Here is a 25,182-nt window from a genome sequence, read left to right on the forward strand (position 1 = left end):
AGCAATTTTTTCATAAAATGGTTTGTACTTAGGAAAAGAACAAAGGAGTAAACCCTACTAAAGAGTCTTCATGCTAGTTCAGCTCATGACACAAAGAATAGTTGAAAAATTAAACACATCATTGAGTTAGTATTCAAAAATATCACATCTTTACATTTCTGAGTATTAAATGAAAGTAATGTTGGTTAAAGCAAAGGCACCTAATAAATGTTTGTTGATTATCAAACTGAATGACTTTGCCAAATAAAACAACAAGTGTATTTGCATATAACTATTTTATAACAAGGGTAAATGATTTCACAGATCCTTTTAATGAACAGTATTTCATTCTTAACAGTTCTTCAACTGTCAGCAAAAGATTGCTCTCAAAATACTTTAAGGCACTGAAATAGATGCACACATATTATCAACATGCTGAAATGTCATGAAAAATTATACTGAGAGAAGTATATAAAATAACATTATTTTTAAACTAAAAAAATGCATAGTAATTAACCAATAAACCACAATCTGTAACATTAGATGTGTATTTTTTTCTTTTTTTTTTTTGAGACAGAGTCTCGCTCTGTCGCCCAGGCTGGAGTGCAGTGGCACGATCTCAGCTCACTGCAACCTCTGCCTCCAGGGCTCAAGTGATTCTCCTGCCTCCGCCTCCTGAGTAGCTGGGACTACAGGCGCACACCACTACGCCCAGCTAATTTTTGCATTTTTAGTATAGACGAGGTTTCACCATGTTGACCAGGATGGTCTCGATCTCTTGACCTCATGATCCATCCGCCTCAGCCTCCCAAAGTGCTGGGACTGCAGGCATGAGTCACTGTGCCTGGCCTAGATATGTATTTCTACATATCAGCCATAACAATTATTTTGAAGAAACTGAAGACAGTTTTGAAACAATTGCTTAGGTCAAATTGTATTCCACATCTAAATGATTATTTTCAAGTTTTCCTTCCCTTAGCAAATTGAGTTTGTTTTCCAAAGTCAACCTCTTTTGATAATTATACACATTTAACTAACAATTTCACAACTTTTAAATTCTCAGGTAAAAAGCTTTACTGGATGATTCTCATTGTAGAAAACCTTTGAGAATATTATTCGCATTAATGAATGTTTCACAGTTAGAATAATGAAGGTTATTGCTGACAACAGGTCTTTCTCCATAGGACCCTTACTGGGATGTATTCTACAGGTACATACAAAAGAACCTCCCATGTATCTTCTGGTTAAATAATTATAAACCGGAAAATCTACCAAAGAGGCTTTTCTATAGGTACACCAGAAACATTCTCAATGAGAGACCCATATATGGAGAATCATATGTTGACTATAATTATGCAAATAAAAATGCTACATGATAGGCCTATATGAAACATTTTCTTAGATTCCTTAACATGTATTAATAATCATCCTGTTATTTTCTATATCAGAAAGATAAGCTCATTGATTTTACCATTGCCTCGCTTTTTGTTTTTTGTTTTTTTTGGTAAGAACATTATTTTTGTTTCACTACAGAGAGGCTCTAACACTGCTGTGTAAACATTACCAACAATAATTATTTATTTTCTATTATGTACCTGTTCATTTCTAAGAGTAATGGACAAAAGAAAAGGCTCTCCTTTGTCCTCCCTCTCTTCCTAATTAAAAGACAGCCTTCTGCCCCATGGAAGGCTGGGAGCTAGGAAAAGCAGCATTCTCACAATAGACTGCAATCAGAAGATAGATTTTATGTCAGGTCATCTAGTTACATAGATATTTCCCTGTTGTTATTCCTGAGTCCTTAGTAAAAACCTTAATTAAATGTTCCAGCCTTGTCTCGGCTGTGCTACAGGAAGTAAAGCACAAGTTTATGTCATGATTGGTTCAGTGACAAAAGGGAACAGACTCTTTCCAAGAGCAAACTGGGTGACAAGGATAAACTTAGTGGCCTAGTAGATCTGTTTCAGTGGAGTCTCCCACTGTCCATAGTGAAAGCATGCAGGTTTTATTTTCTCAGGGTAAAAGCTTAGGACAGAATTTCCTGAAGAAAGGTACTTCTACCACATACTTAAGAATCAGTGAGATTAAAAATGCAGAGATCTGAGACCCATCACAGATACAATGAATCAGAATCTTTGCGGTAGGTGGCAGGAATGGCATTTTTGAAAAGCTGCCCCAAATGATTCTGAAACTAAGGCTTGAGAATCATTGTGAACCACCACTTTACATAGATTGGTTCTCAAAGTGTGCCTGAGGGATCCCTGGAGATTCCCGAGACCCATTGAGGGCGCTGTGAAGTCAAAACGTTTTTCATAATCATACTAAGGCATTATTTGCTTCTTTTCATTCTTTCACCAGTGTACAGACATCTTTTCCAGAGTCTACATGACATGTGACTGCACAACAGACTGAATGTAGAAGACATGAGAACCCATCTATCTTCTTTATGACAGAAAGTAATTCCCCCTAAAAAACCGGCTGCTTTTCTCACTAAATTGTTTCATGTTTTATAAGTTATTATTGGCTGGGCACAGTGGCTCACGCCTATAATCCTAGCACTTTGGGAGGCCAAGGCGGGCGGATCACCTGAAGTTAGGAGTTGGAGGCCAGCCAGTCCAACATGGCGAAACCCCGTCTCTACTAAAAATACAAAAATTAGCCAGGCGTGGTAGTGGGCGCCTATAATCCCAGCTACTTGGGAGGCTGAGGCAGAAGAATCACTTGAACCCGGGGGGCGCAAGTTGCAGTGAGCCGAGATAGCGCCATTGCACTCTAGTCTGGGGGAAAGAGCAGAACTCTATCTCAAAAAAAAAAAAAGTTATTATTATGGCAGGGTCTTACTCTGTTGCCTAAGCTAGAGTGCAGTGGCGCAGTCTCAGCTCACTGCAACCTCTGCCTCCTGAGTTCAAGCAATTCTCCTCCCTCAGCCTCCCTAGTAGCTGAGATTACAGGCATGTGCCACCACACCTGGCTAATTTTTGTATTTTTAGTACAGACATGGTTTCACCACATTGACCAGGCTGGTCTCGAACTCCTGACCTCAGGTGATCTGCCTGCTTTAGTGTCCCAAAGTGCTGGGATTACAGGTGTGAGCCACCATACTAATTTTTGTAATTTTTATAGATGGGTTTTGCCTTATTGCCCAGGCTGGTCTCAAACTCCTGGACTCAAGTGATCCACCTGTCTTGGCCTCCCAAAGTGCTTGGATTACAGGCGTGAGACACCATGTTCAGCCAGAAGTTATTTTTAAGTGAATAATTTTTTTTTTGAGACAGAGTCTCGCTCCGTCACCAGGCTGGAGTGCAGTGGCGCAATCTCAGCTCACTGAAACCTCCGCCTCCCGGGTTCAAGCGATTCTCCTGCCTCAGCCTCCCACGTAGCTGGGACTACAAGCGCATGCCACCACACCCAGCTAATTTTTTTTTTTGTATTTTTAGTAGAGACAGGGATTCACCATGTTGGACAGGATGGTCTCAATCACCTGACCTTGTGATCTGCCTGCCTCAGCCTCCCAAAGTGCTGGGATTACAGGCGTGAGCCACCGTGCCCAGCCCATAAATAAATATTTTAAAAATTTAATATTTAATATAATAATATATATAGCTCACATAAACAAATGGTCTTGAGATAAAAATGTTTGAGAATTGCTGATTCATAGCATGCATCTCGCACCCTATGAACATTACTGCTGCTATGGACCACTTAGTTCCTTGGCACACTCAATGCATGCTTTATTTTAAATCTGATTCAATAGATCATTTGCAAAAAAAATGTTAAACTTATTTTCAGGTATGGGGATTTAATCTGACAGTGAAAAATTGAGGTCTAACTGGATTTAGTTAAAAGTCTAAGATATAAAGCCTGTTTATCTTTGTGATATCAAAATGAAATAATCTTTAAATGTATTCACAAGTTGATGCTGATGTATGAAACAGAAAACCAGCTGGGCACGGTGGCTCATACTTGTAATCCCAGAACTTTGGGAGGCCAAGGCGGGCAGATCCCCTGAGGTCAGGAGTTCGAGACCAGCCTGACCAACATGGTGAAACCACGTGTCTACTATACAAAATTAGCCAAGCGTGGTGGCGCATGCCTGTAATCCCAGCTACTTGGGGAGGCTGAGGCAGGAGAATCGCTTGAACCCGGGAGGCAGAGGTTGTGGTGAGCTGAGATTGCGCCACTGCACTCCAGCCTGGGCAACAAGAGCAAAACTCTGTCCCAAACAAACAAACAAAAAAGAAACAGAAAACCATACTTTATATGATGCATTTAAAAAATACTAGTAATGTGACACACACAGGCATTATATTCTAAGTGAGTGGTGGCAAATGAATGGCTAATTCCAAATGTTAGCCAAAAACAAATCCGTAATTTTTGAAAGAAAATAAAATGGAAAAGGAATAGGCTTTCTAGAAAGAGAATTTTCTTTTATTACATTTTTATAGTGTAGAAATGTGAGTAGGCAGATTAATCTTGATACTATACTAAGCTACACAATTTTATTCTTTTATTTTTTTAATTAAAAAAATATATAGACAGGGGTCTCACTCTGTTGACCATTCTGGTTTTAAACTCCTGGCTTCAAGTGATCCTCCCATCTCAGCCTCCCAAAGTGTTGGGATTACAGGCATGAGCTATTGCACCCGGCCACAATTATTTATATTTATTTTATTTTATTTTATTTATTTTTGAGAGGGGGTCTTGCTCTGTCACCAAGCTGGAGTGCAGTTGCTCAAACTCAGCTCACTGCAACCTACACCTCCCAGGTTCAAGCGATTCTCCTGCCTCAGCCTCCCGAGTAGCTGGGACTACAGGTGCGCACCACCATGCCCAGCTAATTTTTGTATTTTTACTAGAGATGGGGTTTCACCATGTTTGCCAGGATGGTCTCAATCTGTTGACCTCGTGATCTGCCTGTCTCGGCCTCCCAAAGTGCTGGGATTACAGACATGAACCGCTGTACCTGGTCGTATTAGCTATTTAAAAACTCTGAGACAGCTAACATTTAAATAAATCCCTGCTGTCTGGGAATGATGTTTGAATGAATATTGTGAATACATTTGCTAATTTATACCATATTAAGATTCTAAATAATACAGCTATTTAATATATCTTGATAACTGGTATTTGAAAATAAGTCTATTTTTCTGGGTAGTCTTTTGGAGAAAGTGCACTGAATATAGTTTCCAGTCATATGCTACTTTCCTAACTTGTACTTATCTAAACATCTTCTCATCAGGAGAGAGTTCAATAGTACTCGAACCAAAAGTCTAGTGAGTCTGACTTCTCCAATCCCCAATTTTGGTTTGCATGTCCACTTACAACCATCATTTCTCTGCAAATTTTCCACTTAGTCTATCAAAAATCAGTGCTCTGAAAGTTCTCTAAAAGATGCAGCAGTTTTTTGGAGTCTCTGAATGATGACAGCATTCTGTAAATCTGCTTCTTCCAGTGTGAGTGTCTCATCTAGCAACCTGAGGACAGGAAGAGCTGTTGCCAGGGAAAATGGAGGACTTCTTTGAGATCCTTGGTATTTTTCAATGAAGTCTTTGATATGGCTTACTCTGTAAAACAGCAAAAACTATTAATATAATTTTATGAAAATTTGAATTACCTAATTTATAGTAATAACAACTGGTAAAAGTATCTGGATATGTTATTGTTAGAGATAGTGTCTTGCTTTGTCACCCAGGATGCAGTGCAGTGGTGCCATCATAACTCCTGGGCTCAACTGATCCTCCTGCCTCAGCCTCCCAAAGTGCTGAGATCACAGGCATGAGCCACAACACCCAGACTCTGGATGTTAATATATAGAATAACTGAATTTATGATATAACTGATTATTTGGGCTATCTTTTAAAGTTTGACTCCCAGAAATTTGATGACAATAAGGAATTACTACTGTTAATTATCTTAGGTAAGACAAAGGAATTATGGCTATGTTTTAGAGAGGCTGTCACAACTGTATCATGATTGTCATGTAGCCATGGATTATAGAATGCACCCTCATTTCACAGATGCTAAAATGTGAAAAAATGTGCAACTCAGAATTAATGAAATATGCCTATCACTTAAGAAAGAATTCTCTCATTCAATCAATTCACTAAAATTCACTATGTGCCACTTTATTAAACCTATAAGGGCTACCAAAAAAGTCTAAGACCCAGTCCTGTGTATTCATTTGGGTACCAAAAATTGGATAACTAAAGGTTAAAGCTTATGTCAAAGAACATAAATATAAAAAGCAAGAAAACAAAGGTTAAAAGAACTGGGGAAAGATTTCTGGAGGTGGAAGGATTGGAGTGTGGACTTAAAAGACAGGTCCAGCTGCTCGGGAGGCTGAGGTGGGAGACTAAGGTTGATCCCAGGAGACGAAGGTTGCAGTGAGCTGAGATCATGTCACTGTATCCTAACCTGGATGAAACGGTGAGACCCCGTCTCAAAAAAAGAGAGATTCTTTTTTTTTTTTTTTTTGAGATGGAGTCTAACTCTGTTGCCTGGGCTGGAATGCAGCGGCGTGATCTTGGCTCACTGCAACCTCCACCTCCTGGGTTCAAGCAATTCTCCCTGCCTCAGCCTCCCTAGTAGCTGGGATTATAGGTACCTGCCACCACATCCGGCTAGTTTTTGTATTTCTTAGTAGAGATGGGGTTTTGCCATGTTGGCCAAGCTTGTTTGAACTCCTGACCTCAGGTGATCCACCCGCCTAAGCCTCCTAAAGTGCTGGGATTACAAGTGTGAGCCACTGTGCCCAGCCAAGATTCTTATCCATTATTCTTCTCTGCTTTTATATTTTTCAAATGTGCCTTCTCAAATATTATATGACTTATTTATTTTCTGTCTCTCCTGACTGGAAATTACACAAAACAAGTATTTTTTGTTTCTGTTCATAGATACATCCTTGGTGCCTAGAAAAGTACCTATCAGAGATAAAATAAATATTGGATGAGTGAAAAATAAGTTAAAAAGCTCATGTATCAATGATGACGACAACAAAAAACTAGAAAGTGGAAATGACAGAAACAAAAAACAATGTTGAGAGATATCTATATTTATGTATTAAGTTAGAAAATATTAAAATAGGCCAGGTGTGGTGGCTCACGCCTGTAATCCCAGCACTTTGGGAGGCTGAGGTGGGTGGATCACCTGAGGTCAGGAGTTCAAGACTAGTCTGGCCAACATAGTGAAAGCCTGTCTTTACTAAATATACAAAAATTATCTGGGTGTGGTGGCGGGCACCTGTAATCCCAGCTACTCGGGAGGCTGAGGCAGGAGAATCACTTGAACCCAGGAGGTGAGGTTGCAGTGAGCCAAAATCACGCCATTGCACTCTAGCCTGGGTGACAAGAGCAAGACTCCGTCTCAAAAAAAAAAAAAGAAAATATTAAAATAAATCAAGTTCTGGCAAAATAATAAAATCAAAACAAATGCAATATATAAAGGCTTTAGAGGCCGGGTACGGTGGCTCACACCTGTAATCCCAGCACTTTGGGAGGCCAAGGCAGGCAGATCACGAGGTCAAGAGATTGAGACCATCCTGGCCAACATGGTGAAATTCCGTCTCTGCTAAAAATACACAAATTAGCTGGGTGTGGTGGTGCCTGTAGTCCCAGGTATTCGGGAGGCTGAGGCAGGAGAATCGCTTGAACCTGGGAGGCAGAGGTTGCAGTGAGCCAAGATTGCGCCACTGCACTCCAGCCTGGGCAACAGAGTTAGACTCCGTCTCAAAAATAAATAAATAAAAATAAATAAAGGCTTTAGACTGTTCACATTCTTAAATCCAGAGATATAAGAAATCAGATGTGCTTATGTAAATTGCCATTTTATCACAGCCTTAACATCTAATTTACCAAAAGAAGAAAATAAATCCAATGAAAGTATAAAGATATTTTCAGAAATAGAATTGACTAAGCAAAAAGTCTTTAAAGAGACTAATAAAAATGAACAAATCTGACAAGATTTATCAAGAAAAATAGGCTGGCTCACACTTGTAATCCCAGGACTTTGGGAGGCCAAAGCAGGAGGATCACTTGTGCCCAGGAATTCCAGATCAATCTAGGCAATATAGCAAGACCCATCTCTAAATAAAAAAACAGCACTGGGCGCAGTGGCACATGCACATAGTCCCAGCTACTTGGGAAGCTGAGGTGGGAGGATTCCTTGAGCCCAGGATTTCCGGGGCTGTAGTGTGCTATGGCAATCAGGTGACTGCACTAACTTTGGAATCAATATGGTGACCTCCAGGTGAAAGAGGTTCCCTAAGGAGGGGTGAACCAGCCCAGGTCAGAAATTGAGCAAGTAAAAACTCCTGTGCTGATCAGTAGTGGGATCGCACCTGTGAACAACCCCACCAATCCAGCCTGGGCAACATAGCGAGACCCCATCTTTTATTTAAAAAAAAAAGTCTGGGCATGGTGGCTAATGCCTGTAATCCCAGCACTTTGGGAAGCTGAGGCGGGTAGATCACGAGGTCAGGAGTTCGAGACCAGCCTGACCAACATGGTGAAACCCCATCTCTACTAAAAATACAAAAATTAGCCGGGTGTGGTGGCAGGCGCCTGTAGTTCCAGCTACTTGGGAGGCTGAGGCAGGAGAATCTCTTGAAAGTGGAAGGTGGAGGTTGCAGTGAGCTGAGATCACGCTGCTGCACTCCAGCCTGGGCAAAAAAAAAAAAAAAAAAAAAAAAAAGAAAAGAAAAAAGAAAAAGAGAAGGCATAATTGAACAACAATAGGAATGCAAATGCAGCATAACTAAAGATTCAGCAGAGTGTAAAAAGACATTAAGAGGGCTGGGCATGGTGACTCATGCCTGTACTCCCAGCATTTTAGGAGGCTGAGGCAGACAGATCACCTGAGCTCAGGAGTTCAAGACCAGCCTGGCCAATATGGTGAACGCTGTTTCTACTAAAAATATAAAAAGTTAGCCGAACATGGTGGCACGCACCTTTAGTCCCAGCTACTCGGGAGGCTGAGGCAGGAGAATCGCTTGAAACCAGGAGGCAGAGGTTGCAGTGAGCCGAGATCATGCCACTGCATTCCAGCCTCGGCGACAGAGCGAGACTCCGACACACACACACACACACACAAAAAAAATTAGCCAGGCGTGGTGATGCACACCTGTAATCCCAGCTACTTAGAAGGCTGAGGAAGGAGAATTGCTTGAACCTGGGAGGTGGTGCAGGTTGCAGTGAGCCGAGATTGAGCCACTGCACTCCAACTTGGGTGACAGAACGAGACTCCATCCCAAAAAAACAAATAAATAAAAAATAAAAAGACAATAAGATGATTTTGTTTTGATCATTGATGAAATGGCTTTTATTGAAGTAGTGCTCCTAAAAATATTGCTATAAAAGCTGGACAATACACAGACGGTCTCTGACTTAAAATGCTTTGACGTAACTATTTTTCAACTTTACAATGGGTTCATCGGGGTATTAAATGCATTTTCTTTTTTTTTTTTTTTTTTTGTTTTTGAGACAGTCTCGCTCTGTTGCCCAGGCTGGAGTGCAGTGGCATGATCTTGGCTCACTGCAAGCTCCGCCTCCTGGGTTCACGCCATTCTCCTGCCTCAGCCTCCCGAGTAGCCGGGACTACAGACGCCCGCTACCACGCCTGGCTAATTTTTTTTTGTATTTTTAGTAGAGCCGGGGTTTCACCATGTTAGCCAGGATGGTCTCGATCTCCTGACCTCGTGATCCACCCGCCTCAGCCTCCCAAAGTGCTGGGTAAATGTATTTTCAACGTGGATGGGTTTATTGAGACATTACATCATAAGTCAAGGAGCATCTAAACATAAAAGCGCTATGTGAAAACACTGAAGACCAACCAATGTAAATGATCTGAGAGCCCTGTAGGAAGGAAATGCACAAGGTGAGCTCCACATTCACACTGGTTTTTTCACTGACGGCACTTTCCAATTTGTAGCAGTGAATTAGGGAAAAAAAAAAAGCCATTTCACTACACCAAGGAGAGACAAGAAGCTGGGATTTATAAGCCAAAATCCTGGAATAGAGGGACCCACAAAGAAATGTGCCCAGAAAACCATAACAAACTCTCAAGTTATTGGCTAACTCCTCAGCTATTAGTAGAATGAGAATTCAAAGAACCCAACAGAAAACAGCAACTGAGGAGAGATTCTAGCAGCTCTAAAATGCTGGGCACACAGACTCTAGAGTTTAAGCTCTGCCAATGTGAAGGAGTCTTGGTAAACACTCAGGTTTTCACCAGTTCTAAGGGTCAGACCCTAAGGTTCAAGTCCATGCTCTAAAAGCAAAACAGATAACCAACCAGCCCCGGTAAAGTCTACAGTCAATCCAACTAACTCTTAATAAAATCAACATAATCCATTAGGAATCTGTCTGATAGAAGCATAGGTATCTTTGGAGGAAGATGATGTCATCTGAAACTTCTACAATGTTTCCATAAACAAGGTCTAATGACCAGATAAATTATAAGGCATGCTAAAATCCAGAAGAAGCAACAGATAAAATAAAAAGATGAGGAATTTCACCAGACACCTGAAAAATAACAGACTCAAATGAAAAGTCTACAAGTGACAGTAGAATTGAAAGTAAGAATTCCAACACATGTATTTAACAGACCAGACCAATACAACAGATTACTGAACTGGAAGACAGGTCAAATGGAAAATACGCAGACTGAATCAGAAGGAAAAAGAAGAAAAAAAATTAGAAAAGAATATAAGATACACTGAAAACATCTAAGATACATGTACATAAAGCCACAAATGCCAAAGACAAAAGAAAATAAAATACAAGAAAATTTCCATTAATACTGGCCAAGAAACTCCCCAAACTGACAAAAAACCTTAACTATGGATCCAAGAAACTCAGCAAATTCTAAGCAATATAATACAAAGATAACTAATACCTAGGCACATCATATTCAAACTATTAAAATCTAAGAACAAAGAGAACAATTTTAAACTGAGAGGAAAAAAGACTTAAAATCTGTCAAAAAAGCAAGAAAAAGGCTGACAGCTGATTTTTTAGTAGGAGAATGGAAGCTGGAAGACAACATATGGGCATTCTTAAGAGCTGATGTGCTAGAAAAACCTGACAGTTCTAGCCTAGTGAAAATGGTCTTTAAAAATGAAGATGTGTTCAAATCAAAGCTAAGAGAATTCATCATTAGTAGATAAGCAATTAAAGAGATACTAAAGGCAGGGCTCGGTGACTCACGCCTGTAATCCCAGCACTTTGGGAGGCCGAGGTGGGTGGACCACAAGGTCAGGAGTTGGAGCCCAGCCTGGCCAACATGGTGAAACCCTGTCTCTACCAAAAAAATACAAAAATTAGCTGGGTGTGGTAGTGCATGCCTGTAATGCCAGCTACTTGGGAAGTTGAGGCAGGAGAATTGCTTAAACCAGGGAGGCAGAGGTCGCAGTGAGCTGAGATCACGCTGCTGCACTCCAACCCAGGTGACAGAGCAAGACTCTGTCTTGAAAAAAAATAAAAATTAAAAAATTAAAAAAATGTAAGAGATACTAAGGATAATTGTTCAGGCTAAAACACATCAAACTGGGTAAAAAAACAGAAAAAATAAAATGATATATAAGTGAATATTGTTTACAAGTAATAACATTTTGAGGGTTGTTAAAATGTTCGTAGAAGTAACATATTTGTAGACAAAAATAGCAAAAAGGAAGAGAGTAACAGAGTGAAATTGTTGGCCAGGTGCAGTGGCTCAAGCCTATAATCCCAGCAGGTGAGACCCTGTCTCTACCAAAATATATTACATATTTAAAAGAAAAAGAAAAGAAAAAGCCTGATTAATCATTACTAAATAAATGCTGTTGGCCAAAAATTTTTAAATGCTTCAGTCATTTAGCAGGAAAAAAAGCTACATGTTTCATTATTATTCATCTAGATAAACAAGTCAAGATTAAAATGTTATTTCCCTGAAGATAAACAAATAAGCTTGGGCCAGAATAACAAATCCCCATTCCCATTTGTACATCTTTAGTTTGCTCTCCTCTTCATTTGGAAGGAATTTAGGTCACAAAAGAACATTCCAGGACACAATTTCAAACTTGTGCTTCTTCTATTATTATGATAATCAGTTGTGTGATTCCAGCTGTCTAGAATGGTTTTGACAGAAATAAAAGTGAAATGCCTTCAAGAGAGCCAAACACATAGAAAGCACCAGGTAGATGGTAGCTAAAGAAATCCACAAAACAGAAACCTCCTTGCAGAGTAAAGCAGGAGGAAAAAACCCCACAAAACCAGAAACTAATACTGTTAGCCTAGATTTAAAAACAAAACTCAACTATTTACAAGAGATAGTTTTAAATACACACACAGATAAATATACAGAGATACGCTGAAATTAAAAGTAAGGAGAAAAATATACCAGGCAAATACTAATTAGAAGGAAGCTGTTATGACCATATTAATATCAGGCAGAGTAGATTTAACACAAAAAGCTTTACCAGGGATTAAGAGAGACATGTGACAGTGCTAAAAAGGTTGACAAGGTTCAAGATATGCTACCCTAAAATATGGCACCTTGGCATTTGAGGAAACGGCAGAAACAGGTAGATCAGTCTCATTTTCCCCTTGCCCTTCTCCCTTCAAAGCAGACCAAAAAAGAAATTATCTGTCCTTCCTCTAAAGTAGGTCATAAAACCTTCATTGCCGATGTATTGTCCGTATACCCAGAGGAAAGGAACAACCTTATCCTTGAAGATGCAGAGATGCCACGAAGAATCTGAACGAACAGGGTAAGCTAAGTTCCCCTTAATTTATTACCATTAGATCATACCCCTTTTGCCCTCCAATCATACTTTTCCACAAACTATCCACTTCCTCATCAAACTTAGGCCAGGAGTTCAAGACCAGCCTGGCCAACATGGCGAAACCCTGTCTCTACTAAAAATACCAGAATTAGGCTGGGCATGGTGGCTCATGCCTGTAATCCCAGCACTTTGGGAGGCTGAGGCAGGAGGATCATGAGATCAGGAGATCAAGACCAGCCTGGCCAACATGGTGAAACCCCATCTCTACTAAAAATACAAAAATTAGCTGGGCATGGTGGCACACACCTGTAGTCCCAGCTACTCGGGAGGCTGAGGCAGGAGAATCGCTTGAACCAGGGAGGTGGAGGTTGCAGTGAGCTGAGATCACGCCACTGCACTCCAGCCTGGCAACAGAGCAAGACTCCGTCTCAAAAAACAAAACAAAACAAAAAACCCCAAAAATTAGCCAGGCATGGTGGCAGGTGCCTATAATCCCAGCTACCTGGGAGGCTGAGGCACGAGAATTGCTTGAACCCAGGAGGCAGAGGTTTCAATGAGCCAAGATCATGCCACTGCACTCCAGCCTAGGCAACAGAGACTGTCTCAAAAAAACAAAACAAAACAAACAAACAAAAAACAAGAAAGGCTGGGCGCTGTGGCTCACACCTGTAATCCCAGCACTTTGGGAGGCCAAGGTGAGCAGACCACCTGAGGTCAGCAGTTCGAGACCAGACTGGCCAACATGGCAAACCCTTTCTCTACTAAAAATACAAAAAAAATTAGCCAGGTGTGGTGGTAGGTGCGTGTGATCCCAGTTACTCAGGAGTCTGGGGCAGGGAGAATTGCTTGCACCTGGGAGGCAGAAGTTGCAGTGAGCCGAAGCCGAGATTGCACCACTGCACTCCAGCCTAGGCAACAGAGAGAGACTCCGTCTCAAAAACAAAACAAAACAAAAAAGAAAAAAAATATATTTGTGTGTGTGTGTGTGTGTGTGTGTGTGTGTGTATAAAATAAAATATAAAATCACATGCATTTCTTTTGTTAATCTGTCTTTTGTTAAAGGGGTCTCAGCCATGAATCTAGGCAATGGGTGAAGAAAATCTTTTCTCCCCAACAAAGTCAGTTAATCAGAAAAACACAATTTCATCTCTGCTGGACCTAATTATATAACTTTAAAATATATAAAGCAAACATTGACAGAAGTAAATAAGAAACAGACAAATCCATAATCATAGTTGGATATTTTAGCACAACTCTCTTGGTAACTAATAAAATAAGCAGAAAAAAAAGGAAGAAAAACACAATTTTTTAATGATTTAGTCCAAAAGCCACCAAGCCATTAGTAGGACAGAACACGGGCGGCATCTATTTCAGAAATGCTGGGAATTGTGGTGGCCCATATAAGAGCTGTCTAGTGTAGGATGTCAGAGGCCAAGTGGGGTGAGGAAAATATCCAAGCTGGTGGGTAGGAGAAGAAGAGTCATGGCTTAGTAGCTTTTAAGGACAGTTTTACTTTTTTAAACCTGACATGAATGGAATCATAGTGTATGTGTTCTATAGCTTTATCTCTACATTATGTTTTTGGGACTCATCCATGCTGATGTGTGCAGCCATAGCAAATCCTTTTTTTTTTCTTTTTTTTTTGAGATGGAATCTCACTCTGTCACCCAGGCTGGAGTGCAGTGGTGCGATTTCAGCTCACTGCAACCTCCACCTCCTGGGTTCAAGCCATTCTCCTGCTTCAGACTCCCAAGTAGCTGGGATTACAGGAGTGGGCCACCACACTCAGCTAATTTTTGTATTTTTTGTAGAGACAGGGTTTCACCATGTTGGCCAGGTTGGTCTTGAACTTCCGACCTCAAGTGATCAGCCCCCCTCGGCCTCCCAAAGTGCTGGGATTTCAGGCCTGAGCCACCACGCCCAGCTGCAAATATTTTTTGATTACTTTCTTCCATTATATGGAAATAATTATTCAGTCTACCTTTATTGGTAACAATCCAAGTTTACATGGCTGTATCAGTCAGCTATTGCCCAGTAAAAATCACAACAGAGCAGGTTGTCCCAAGCAGAGTAAAAAAGCATTCATATGGAAGAGCAGTTCACTGCAGTGTGTCAGAACCAGACAGTGGTGAGGAGAGCATCTGAGAGGCAGCCCAGAATGTCAGTCTACCAAAGGGAGGAGGTCACTGGCATGGAGTCCTGAAGTCAAGCAGTGTGAGAGGGCATTCCAATGAAGGGGTGCCCTGGGGTGATGATGTGTCAGAGAGCCTAGTAGGAAGAGGAGGGAATCCATATTGGAATTCAACAGGAGAATCAAAGCCCAAGCAGGGTGAGGAAGGCTTACATGTGGGGTAGGAAGCAGCAGTGGAAAAAGGACATTGGTCACATATAGGAAAACTGATTAAATAAATGTGTTAATTATAACTGGAGCCAGGCCTTGCACCATAGAAGTTAGTTACAAATATGGAAAGGAGAAAATCAGAACAATCCTTATATATATGTTTTTGAGATAAGGTCTGGTTCTATTGCCCAGGCTGGAGTGCAGTGGTGCAATCACAGCTTACTGCAGCCTCAACCTCCCCAGGGTACAGGTGATCCTCCTACTTCAGCCTCCCGAGTATCTGAGACCACACAGGTGAGTGCCACCACATCTGGCTACTTTTTGTGTTTTTTGTAGAGATAGAGTTTCGCCATGTTGCCCAGACTGGTTTTGAACTGCTAGGCTCAAGTGAGCTGCCTGCCTTGGCCTCCCAAAGTGCTGGGATTACAGGTATGAGCCACCATGCCTGGCCCTACCAGACTGAAATTGGATGTATCTACGTGGACTCATGGTTTTTGATATATAAAAATACAGAAATAAGGCCGGATGTGGTGGTTCACGCCTGTAATCCTAGCACTTTGGGAGGCCAAGGCAGGTGGATCGCTTGAGTCCAGGAGTTTGAGACCTGCCTGGGCAACAGGGTGAAACCCCCTCTCTATTAAAAGTATAAAAACTGAGGAGGATCACCTGAGTCTGGGGAGGTGGAGGCTGCAGTGATCTGTAATTATACCACTACACTCCAGCGTGGGAGACAGAGTGAGACCCTGTCTCAAAAAAAAAAAAAAAGGAATAAATACAGATATAAACTTAAGTGCATATATATACATACACACACACACACACACGTATGTGTATGTATAGGTTTTTTGTGTGTGTCTGTGTTGATTTTGGTATCAGGGTAATGCTGGCCTCATAGAATGAGTCTGGAAGTATCCCCTCTTCAATTTTTGAAATAGTTTTCTTTTCGGCGTGTGTGTGTGTGCGTGTGCACACAAACAATTCTTTTCACACAGAGGGCCTGGAAGCAGTGGTATCCTGATAAGCAATAAGCATATCTAGTACCCAGATCCTGGATTGTCAATACCGCTGTCCACTAAAAAGAACTAGGGATTCCTGGAAAAGCATAGAATGAACTTGAAAAAAAAATTTGTGCTGAAAACAAGGAAATGTTCAAGAACTATGGGAGCATTTCAAAATAACACAGGAATCAGTTTAAAGGACATCTCACAAACTGTACCTGAGACAATGTGAGCATATCAAAATAAATAATGATGGTAAGAGTTCATAAACTATTGAATAAAATAGCAAACTATGAGTAGGTATAGATATAAATCAATCAATCAATCAATCTGAGGTCTTGTGAGCAACATAAGTATCCTATTTCAAAGTCCTTCCCACAAAATACAGATTAATTACAAAGGGAAAATGAGTAACTTTACAGTAAAGGACTCTGGTAGACACCACTTTAATCGAGTCTCAAATTTAACATCATCATAGTGGGACAAATGTAAATGATGCCACCTGTTGGAATACAATGAGAGGTACAAAGCATTAGTTCTCACACCCCTGCCAAAATTAGTGACCTAAATATAATCATGAGGAAGCATCAAACAAAATAAATTGGCTTGTAATATTTTAAAAAGTCAAGGTTATAAAAATCAAAGGAAGACAAGGAACTATTTCAAACTGAGATATGACAACTAAGTGCAATGTGTAATTCTGAATGGCCTTTTGCTATAAAGGAAGGTATTAGATAAAATGGAAAACCTTGAATTAGGGTCTATTAGTCGATACAAGCGTATTAAGGTTCAGTTTCCTGATTTAAATGGCTGTATTGTGGTTATGTGGGAGAAGTTCCGTGTTTATAGATAATCTATACCTAAGTATTTCAAGTGATGGGTCATCAGACTGACACTAACTCTTGAATGCTTAGGGAGAAAAGTTTTTTCTTTCTTTTTTTTCTTTTTGAGATGGAGCCTCACTCTGTCACCCTGGCTGGAGTGCAGTGGCATGATCTCAGCCTACTACAACCTCTGCCTCCCAGGTTCAAGCGATTCTCCTGCCTCAGCCTCCTGAGTAGCTGAGATTACAGACATATGCCACCATGGCTGGCTAATTTTTGTATTTTTAGTAGAGACGGGGTTTTACCATTTTGGTCAGGCTGGTCTCAAACTCCTGACCTTGTGATCTGCCTGCCTCAGTCTCCTAAAATGCTGGGATTACAGGCGTGAGCCACTGCACCTGGCCAAGAAAAGTTCTTTATATTGTTCTCGAACATTTTCTGTAAGTTTTTTTTGTTTTTTTTTTTTTTTTGAGATGGAGTCTCGTTCTGTCCCCCAGGCTGGAGTGCAGTGATGCGATCTCGGCTCAATGCAAGCTCCACCTCCCAGGTTCACGCCATTCTCCTGCCTCAGCCTCGCGAGTAGCTGGGACTACAGGCGCTTGCCACCACGCCCGGCTAATTTTTTGTGTTTTTAGTAGAGATGGGGTTTCACCGTGCTTGCCAGGATGGTCTCCATCTCCTGACCTCGTAATCTGCCCACCTCAGCCTCCGAAAGTGCTGGGATTACAGGCGTGAGCCACCGTGCCAGGCCCCTTTTCGGTAAGTTTTTGCTGGTTTGAAATTCGGAGTAATTATTTGGAAATAAGCAAAACAATTTAGTCTATTTTAGGAATACGTATATACTAGGTAAAGCTATAAATAAAAGCAGCAAATTATCAACACAAATTTAGGACAGTGGTTATTTACCTTTTCCACAGAAGAAGAGACATGATCACAGAAAGACACATAAGGTATGCTGATAAGAATCTATGTTTTGAGGTAGGTGGTACGTATGTATTTTATTCTTATTCTTTTAACTCTCTCCCTATATTTGTTATTTATCTGTAACACATTTCCTGAAAAAAAAATTTTTTTTTTTAAAGGAAAAATTACATATGCTATATGTGGCATGTTTCTATTTTTAATTAAAACAAAACAAACTTTTTTTTTTTTCCTTTTGAGACAGGGTCTTGCTCTGTCACCCAGGCTGGGGTACAGTGGTGAGATCATGGCTCATTACAGCCTCAACCTCCTGGGCTCAGGTGATTCTCCCACCTCAGCCTCCTGAATAGCCCCCAGCCTCACAAATTGCTGGGACTACAAGAATGAGCCATGACACCCAGCCAAAAAAAAGCTTTTAAGAAGGCTGGGCACAGTGGCTCACGCTTGTAATCCCAGCACTTTGGGAGGCCGAGGTGGGTGGATCACCTGAGGTCAGCAGTTTGAGACCAGCCTGGGCAACATGGCAAAACCCCATCTCTACTAAAAATACAAAAATTAGCCAGGCATGGTGGCACGTGCCTATAATCCCAGCTACTCAGGAGGCTGAGGCAGGAGAATCGCTTGAACCCGGGGGATGAAGGTTGCAGTGAGCTGAGATCGTGCCACTGCACTCCAGCCTGAGTGGCAGAAGACCCCATCTCAAAAAAAAAAAAGGTTTCAGGAAGAGATAAAAGACTGGAAAAATGCATCAAACTGATAATATTGATTATCTCTGAGTGGTGGAATTCATATTAACTTCAATTTCTTTTAATGTTTTTCTGTATTTTCATTCTTTCACTATAATTGACAGAAGGATATGCATATAATGCTAATGACTAATTTAAAACGTTAAAAATAATTCTTTCATAATTATGCATCTAGTTAAACAGAAAAATGAATCAAATGATGAGAATGAAAATCCTAAAACAGACTGAAAATACTTCATTATTATTACTATTATTATTATTATTATTTTTTTTGAGATGGAGTCTTGCTCAGTCGCCCAGGCTGGAGTGCAGTGGCGCGATCTCGGCTCACTGCAAGCTCCGCCTCCCGGGTTCACGCCATTCTCCTGCCTCAGCCTCCAGAGTAGCTGGGACTACAGGCGCCCGCCACCACGCCCGGCTAATTTTTTTTGTATTTTTAGTAGAGACGGGGTTTCATCGTGTTAGCCAGGCTGGTCTCGATCTCCTGACCTCGTGATCCACCCGCCTCGGCCTCCCAAAGTGCAGGGATTACAGGTGTGAGCCACCGTGCCCGGCCAACTTCATTACTGTTATTGTTATTATTATTATTATTTTTTGAGACAGGGTCTCAATGTCACCCAGGCTTGCAGTGTAATGGTGCAATTTGGCTCACTGCAGTCTCTACCTTCTGGGCTCAAGCAATTCTCCTCCCAAGTAGCTGGGACTACGGATGTGCACCACCATGTTCAGCTAATTTAAAAAATTTTTTTTGTAGAGATGAGGTCTCACTATATGGCCCAGGCTGATCTTGAACTCCTGAGCTCAAGTGATCCTCCTGCCTTGGCCCCTCAAAGTGCTGGGATTACAGGCATGGGCCATTGCACCTGGCCTACCTCATTCAATGTTTAAAAATACCCATTATCAGCTGGGCATGGTGGCTCACGCCACTCTACTCCAGCCTGGGTGACAGACTGAGACCTTGCCTCAAAAAAAGAAAATGGTCTAGACATAATTACGTTTAGAGAACTATTTATTAAAATGCTTGGCCAGGCTGGGCGAGGTGGCTCACTCCTGTAATCCTAGCACTTTGGGAGGCCAAAGCGGGCAGATCACTTGAGGTCAGAAGTTTGAGACCACCCTGGCCAAACTCCTGGTGAAACCCCGTCTCTACTAAAAATACAAAAATTAGCCTGGCTTGGTGGTGCAAACCTGTAATCCCAGCTACATTGGACGCTGAGGCAGGAGAATCGCTTGACGCTGGGAGGCAGAGGTTGCAGTGAGCTGAGATCGCGCCACTACACTCCAGCCTGGGCAACAGGGTGAGACTCCGATTCAAAAAATAAATATATAAATAAAATGCTTGGCAGGATGTGATGGCTCATGCCTGTAATCCCAGCACTTTGGCAGGCTAAGGCAGGAAGATGAATTCAGTCCAGGAGTTTGAGACCAGTCTGGGCAACACAGTGAGACCCCCTTTCTACAAAACAATTTTTAAAATTAGCTGGCAATAAATAAAAATTAAAAAAAAAAAGTTAGCTGGGCATAGTGGCATGTGGCTGTAGTTCTACAACTCAGGAGGCTGAGGTAGGAGGATTGCTTGAATCCAGGACTTCAAGACTGCAGTGAGCTATGACTGTGCCATTGCACTCTGGCCTGGGCAACAAAGAAAGATTTTATCTCTAAAAAATAAACTGTTGACTGAACTGAAAAGAAAAAATGAAATTTAAACTTGGTAAAAAAAAATCAAATACTGAAATTGAAGACTCACCTATGAGAAATGTTAAATTTCTGGACAATCCTTTTTCCATTCGCCAACCAGATCTGTATATTAGTAACGGGTTCCAAGTTGTTCAGTGGAACAGCAGACAAATTATTTTTATTTTCAACTTCAATATTCTTTGTTTTAGAAACAATTTTTGGTGTGGCACTAAGGCAATCCAGACAACAAAGTTAGATGTTTTTTCCATTCAATAAAACTTTATCATTAAATAATTACTATAAAAATATTATAGCAAGTATAACTTTAAGGAAGATTTTTGTAAGTCATATCTGTTTCTTCAGTAATAACAGAAAGATATATTATTTATGTCCACAATATATGATGGTTCTAAGAATCTGATGAAATTATACATATCCAAGTAATTTGTAAGCTACATATATTATTACTGGTATTATTTGAGTAGTGCTTTACAGAATGGATAATTTTAAAGAAGGTTCATAGATCTATGGACTTTACCTTTACCTACTGCCCAGGTTAAATTTCTAAAAGAAATTATAAGTTCTTTATTGAGCTTAGTCCTTAGGTTATAATGAAAAAGAAACTAAATAAAGTACTTCCTCATCATTCTGAAGGATGCGTCCAGATATATTTGTATGTGTGGATGAATATGTATGCACCTTACCAATCTTGATAATTTAAAATATGAGAATTTATAAAAATCAAAGAGCTCTCATATCTATCTAATCTCTCTGCATATTCTGTTAGATAGGATGGAAACTGTAAAACTTGAAAATAATTTAAGGCTTTGATACTGACAATGATTTTCATTTTTATTACCTCAAAATTCATACATAGATCATAGAACAAAATGTTGCAGGCAGTGGTAACCATAAAAGAGAACAATAGGCTGGGTGCGGTGGCTCACACCTATAATCCCAGCACTTTGCGAGGCCGAGGTGGGTGGATCACCTGAGGTCAGGAGTTCAAGACCAGCCTGGCCAACATGGCGAAACCCTGTCTCTACTAAAAATACAAAAATTGGCTGGGCATGGTGGTGTATGCCTGTAATCCCAGCTACTAGAGGGGCTGAGGCAGGAGGATTGCTTGAACTAGGGAGGTGGAAGTTGCAGTGAGCCAAGATCATGCCACTGCACTCCAGCTTGGGCAACAGAGCGAGGCTCTGTCTCAAAAAAAAGAGAACAATAATATTCAAAAGCTAGTACATGTACTCTATAGTGGTGAGTGCAAGGGACACAAAAGGACTTAACTATTGAATTCCGTCCTTAATAAGCCAAGCCCTTTTGATTTGAAAAAAAGAAAAACAAAAAAGCCTGCATGATTTTTTACTGTATTGCCGGCATTTTTTTCTTTTTTGAGACAGAGTTTCACTCTTGTTACCCAAACTGGAGAACAATGGCGTGATCTTGACTCACCGCAACCTCTGCCTCCCAGGTTCAAGCAATTCTCCTGCCTCAGCCTCCCGAGGAGCTGGGATTACAGACACATGCCACCACGCCTGGCTAATTTTTTGTATTTTTAGTAGAGACAGGGTTTCTCCATGTTGGTCAGGCTGGTCTCGAACTCCCGATCTCAGGTGATCCGCCCACCTTGGCCTCCCAAAGTGCTGGGATTACAGGCATGAGCCACTATGCCTGGCCAGGCATTGTTAATATACACTTAGGTAACTATGACTTAGGTGTCCTCATAAAAATTAACATTAAAAAAAATCTGATTTCCAATGGGAGAAATGATAAGCTCCATTCATGTGGTCTACACAGGTAAAATAATGATAGACAGAATATTAGTTAAGCCTTGATCTATGGAAAACAAGACAATAGGCATACTTACCTTCCTAGTCTGTGACCCTGTCCTGAAAAGGGCTGGAACACAGGCTTCGTAGACAAACATATTTCATTTTTCTTGTCTTCAACTTTAACGTCCACCTCTTCTTTATCAAAAATTCCCTGTAATTCTGAAGGTAATTCCCTTGGAAAACAAAGAAATAAAATGATAAAGCTCCCGATGTATTTTATTTCTCTGAAAAACATTCTGTACATACAAAAAATGAATACGTAGAAATATACAGAAATAATATATATAATATTCTATACAATGAAATAATAATATATATAATATTCTATACAATGAAATAACTAAATGTATTCAAAACAATGTAGTTAAATAATATGAACAATACCAAAAACCCACAAGAATATAATTTTTAAGACCATAAGCTCATGAACAGCATGAGTTTTAATTATTATTATTTTTTATTGTGAAAGCATATATTTTTAAAATTTTCTGTAGAGACAGGGTCTTGTCCAGGCTGGTCTTGAACTCCTGGGCTCAAGCAATCTTCCTCCCTCAGCCTCCCAAAGTGCTGGGATTATAGGCGTGAACCACTTCCCCCAACCAGCATGAGTTTTATAGCAGTACCTAGAATAGTACTAAAGTCATGAAATACTTGATGACTATATACTACACCAGGCTTGTCCAATCTGTGGCCTAGGACGGCTTTGAATGCAGCCCAACAAAAATTTGTAAACTAACTTTTTTTTTTTTTTTTTTTTTTGAGACGGAGTCTTGCTCTGTCGCCCAGGCTGGAGTGCAGTGGCACAATCTCGGCCCACTGCAAGCTCCGCCTCCTGGGTTCACGCCACTCTCCTGCCTCAGCCTCCGGAGTAGCTGGGACTACAGGCACCTGCCACCACGCCCGACTAATTTTTTTTTTGTATTTTTAGTAGAGACGGGGTTTCATCGTGTTAACCAGGATGGTCTCGATCTCCTGACCTTGTGATCCGCCCGCCTCAGCCTCCCAAAGTGCTGGGATTACAGGTGTGAGCCACCGCACCTAGAAAACTTTCTTAAAACATTATGAGATTTATGAGACTTTTTTGCAATTTTTTTTAAGCTTATCAGCTATCATCAGTATTAGTGTATTTTAGTATTTTATGTGTGCCCCAAGACCATTCTTCTTCTTCCAATGTGGCCCAGGGAAGCCAAAAGACTGGATATCTCTGTTAACTAAATAATTTGAGTTTCTTGTTTTTGGGACAGGGTCTCATTCTGTTGCCCAGGCTGGAGTGCAGTGGTGCAATCATGGCTCCCTGCAGCCTTGACCTCCTGGGCTGAAGCGATCCTCCTGCCTCAGACTCCTGAGTAGCTGGGACTATAGGCCACCATGCCTGGCTAATTTTTGTATTTTTTGTAAAGATGGGGTTTCACCATGTTGCCCAGGCTGGTCCTGAACTCCTAGGCTCAAGTGATCTGCCCACCTCAGCCTCCCAAAGTGTTGGGATTACAGGTGTGAGCCACCACGCCCGGCCAAAGGACAAATTTTAACAAATTCTAATAAAGTAGTTGATTTATTCTGATAACAGAAATAATACAAATTCATTTAATATATACTTATGATTTCTGCACTTTTCTATTTTTTTTTTTTTTAGATAGGAGCTCACTCTGTTGCCCAGGCTGGAGTCCAGTGGCACCAACATGGCTCACTGCAGCTGCGACCTCTTGGGCTCAAGCAATTCTCCCATCTTAGCTTCTCAAGTAGCCAGGACTATAGGCGTGTGCCACCACGGGTGATTTTTTTATGTTTTTTTTTTTTTTTTTTTTTTGTAGAGACGGGTTCTTGCTATGTTGCCAGGGCTGGTTTAATTCCTGGGCTCAAATGATCCTCCTGCCTTGGCCTCCGAAAGTGCTGAGATTACAGGCATTAACCACTGCACCTGGCATACCTGGCCTGTACTTTTGTGTATATAAGCCATACTTCAATAAGAAAGTTTAAAAAATATTTTAGTGAATAAATACCACTGTATACATATAGCAATTCTAGGTAACTGTTTTATTTTTTCTGTTTGAGTTAAAAGGCACTCAAAGAATGAGAGAAAATATTCGCAAATCATGTATCTGATAAGGAATTTGTATTCAGAAGAAATGAAGAATTCTTACAACTTAAAAAAAAAGGCAAATAACCCATCTGAAAATATAAACAGGCTGAGCACGGTGGCTCATGCCTGTAATCCTAGCACTGTGAAAGGCCGAGGCGGGTGGATCACGTGAGATCAGGAGTTCAAGACCAGCCTGGCGAGTGTGGTAAAACCCTGTCTCTACTAAAAAAAAAAAATTAGCCGGGTGTGGTGGTACATGCCTGTAATTCCAGCTACTTGGGAGGCTGAGGCAGGAGAATCACTTGAACATGGGAAGCGAAGGTTACAGTGAGCCGAGATCATGCCACTATACTCCAGCCTCGCCAACAGAGCGAGACTCTGTCTAAAAAACAAAAAAAAGAAAGAAAAACAAAACAAACAAAAACAAACAAACAAATAAAAAAACTGGACAGAGGATTTGAACAGGCATTTTTCCAAAGAAGATGTACAAATGGCCAATAAGCACATGAAAAGACACTCAACATCACTGGTCATTAGAGAAATGTAAATCAAAACCAGAATGACCCCTTCACAACCACTAAAATGGCTATAATTTAAAAAAACAGAAGCTAACATGTGTTAGGATGTGGAAAAACTGGAAGCCTCATACATGGCTGGTAGGAATGTTAAATTGTACTGTCACTTTGGAATACATTTGGGCAGTTCTTCATACAGTTAATATAAGAGTTAACAACTCCACTCCTAGATTTATACCTGAGAGAAATGAAAACATATGACCACACAAAAACTTGTATATAAATGTTCATAGTAGCATTATTCATAATAGCCCAAAATGTGAAAATGAGTAGAACAGGTAAATACATAGTGACAGAAATCCATAGAGATGGACAGAAAGTGGATTCGTGGTTATGTTAGGGCTGCAGGGGAAAATGGAGAGTGACTTCTAGTATCTGATTTTTTTTTCTTTCAGCAATATATTCAGCTTTTGGGAGTGATAATGATATTCTGAAATTAGATTGTGTTGATG

The 25,182-nt window shown here is 40.7% G+C and overlaps 1 protein-coding gene across 9 annotated transcripts in view; it reads right to left on the minus strand.

Moving 5' to 3' along the window:
* Positions 1–258: 258 nt before the first annotated feature.
* The window catches only part of UBXN2A (UBX domain protein 2A), a 77,902-nt gene continuing 52,978 nt past the window's right edge, over positions 259–25,182 (minus strand). For 8 of the 9 annotated variants that reach the window (NM_001132085.1, XM_054545814.2, XM_063713226.1 and 5 more), the window contains 3 exon segments: positions 4,378–5,540; positions 20,311–20,469; positions 22,111–22,248. In NM_001132085.1, coding sequence (NP_001125557.1) covers positions 5,342–5,540; positions 20,311–20,469; positions 22,111–22,248 — 496 coding nt within the window. In that variant the 3' untranslated portion in view covers positions 4,378–5,341. 9 annotated transcript variants of the gene reach the window in all.

This window comes from Pongo abelii, chromosome 12 (assembly GCF_028885655.2).
Source record: "Pongo abelii isolate AG06213 chromosome 12, NHGRI_mPonAbe1-v2.0_pri, whole genome shotgun sequence".
NCBI classification, from domain to species: Eukaryota; Metazoa; Chordata; class Mammalia; order Primates; family Hominidae; genus Pongo; species Pongo abelii.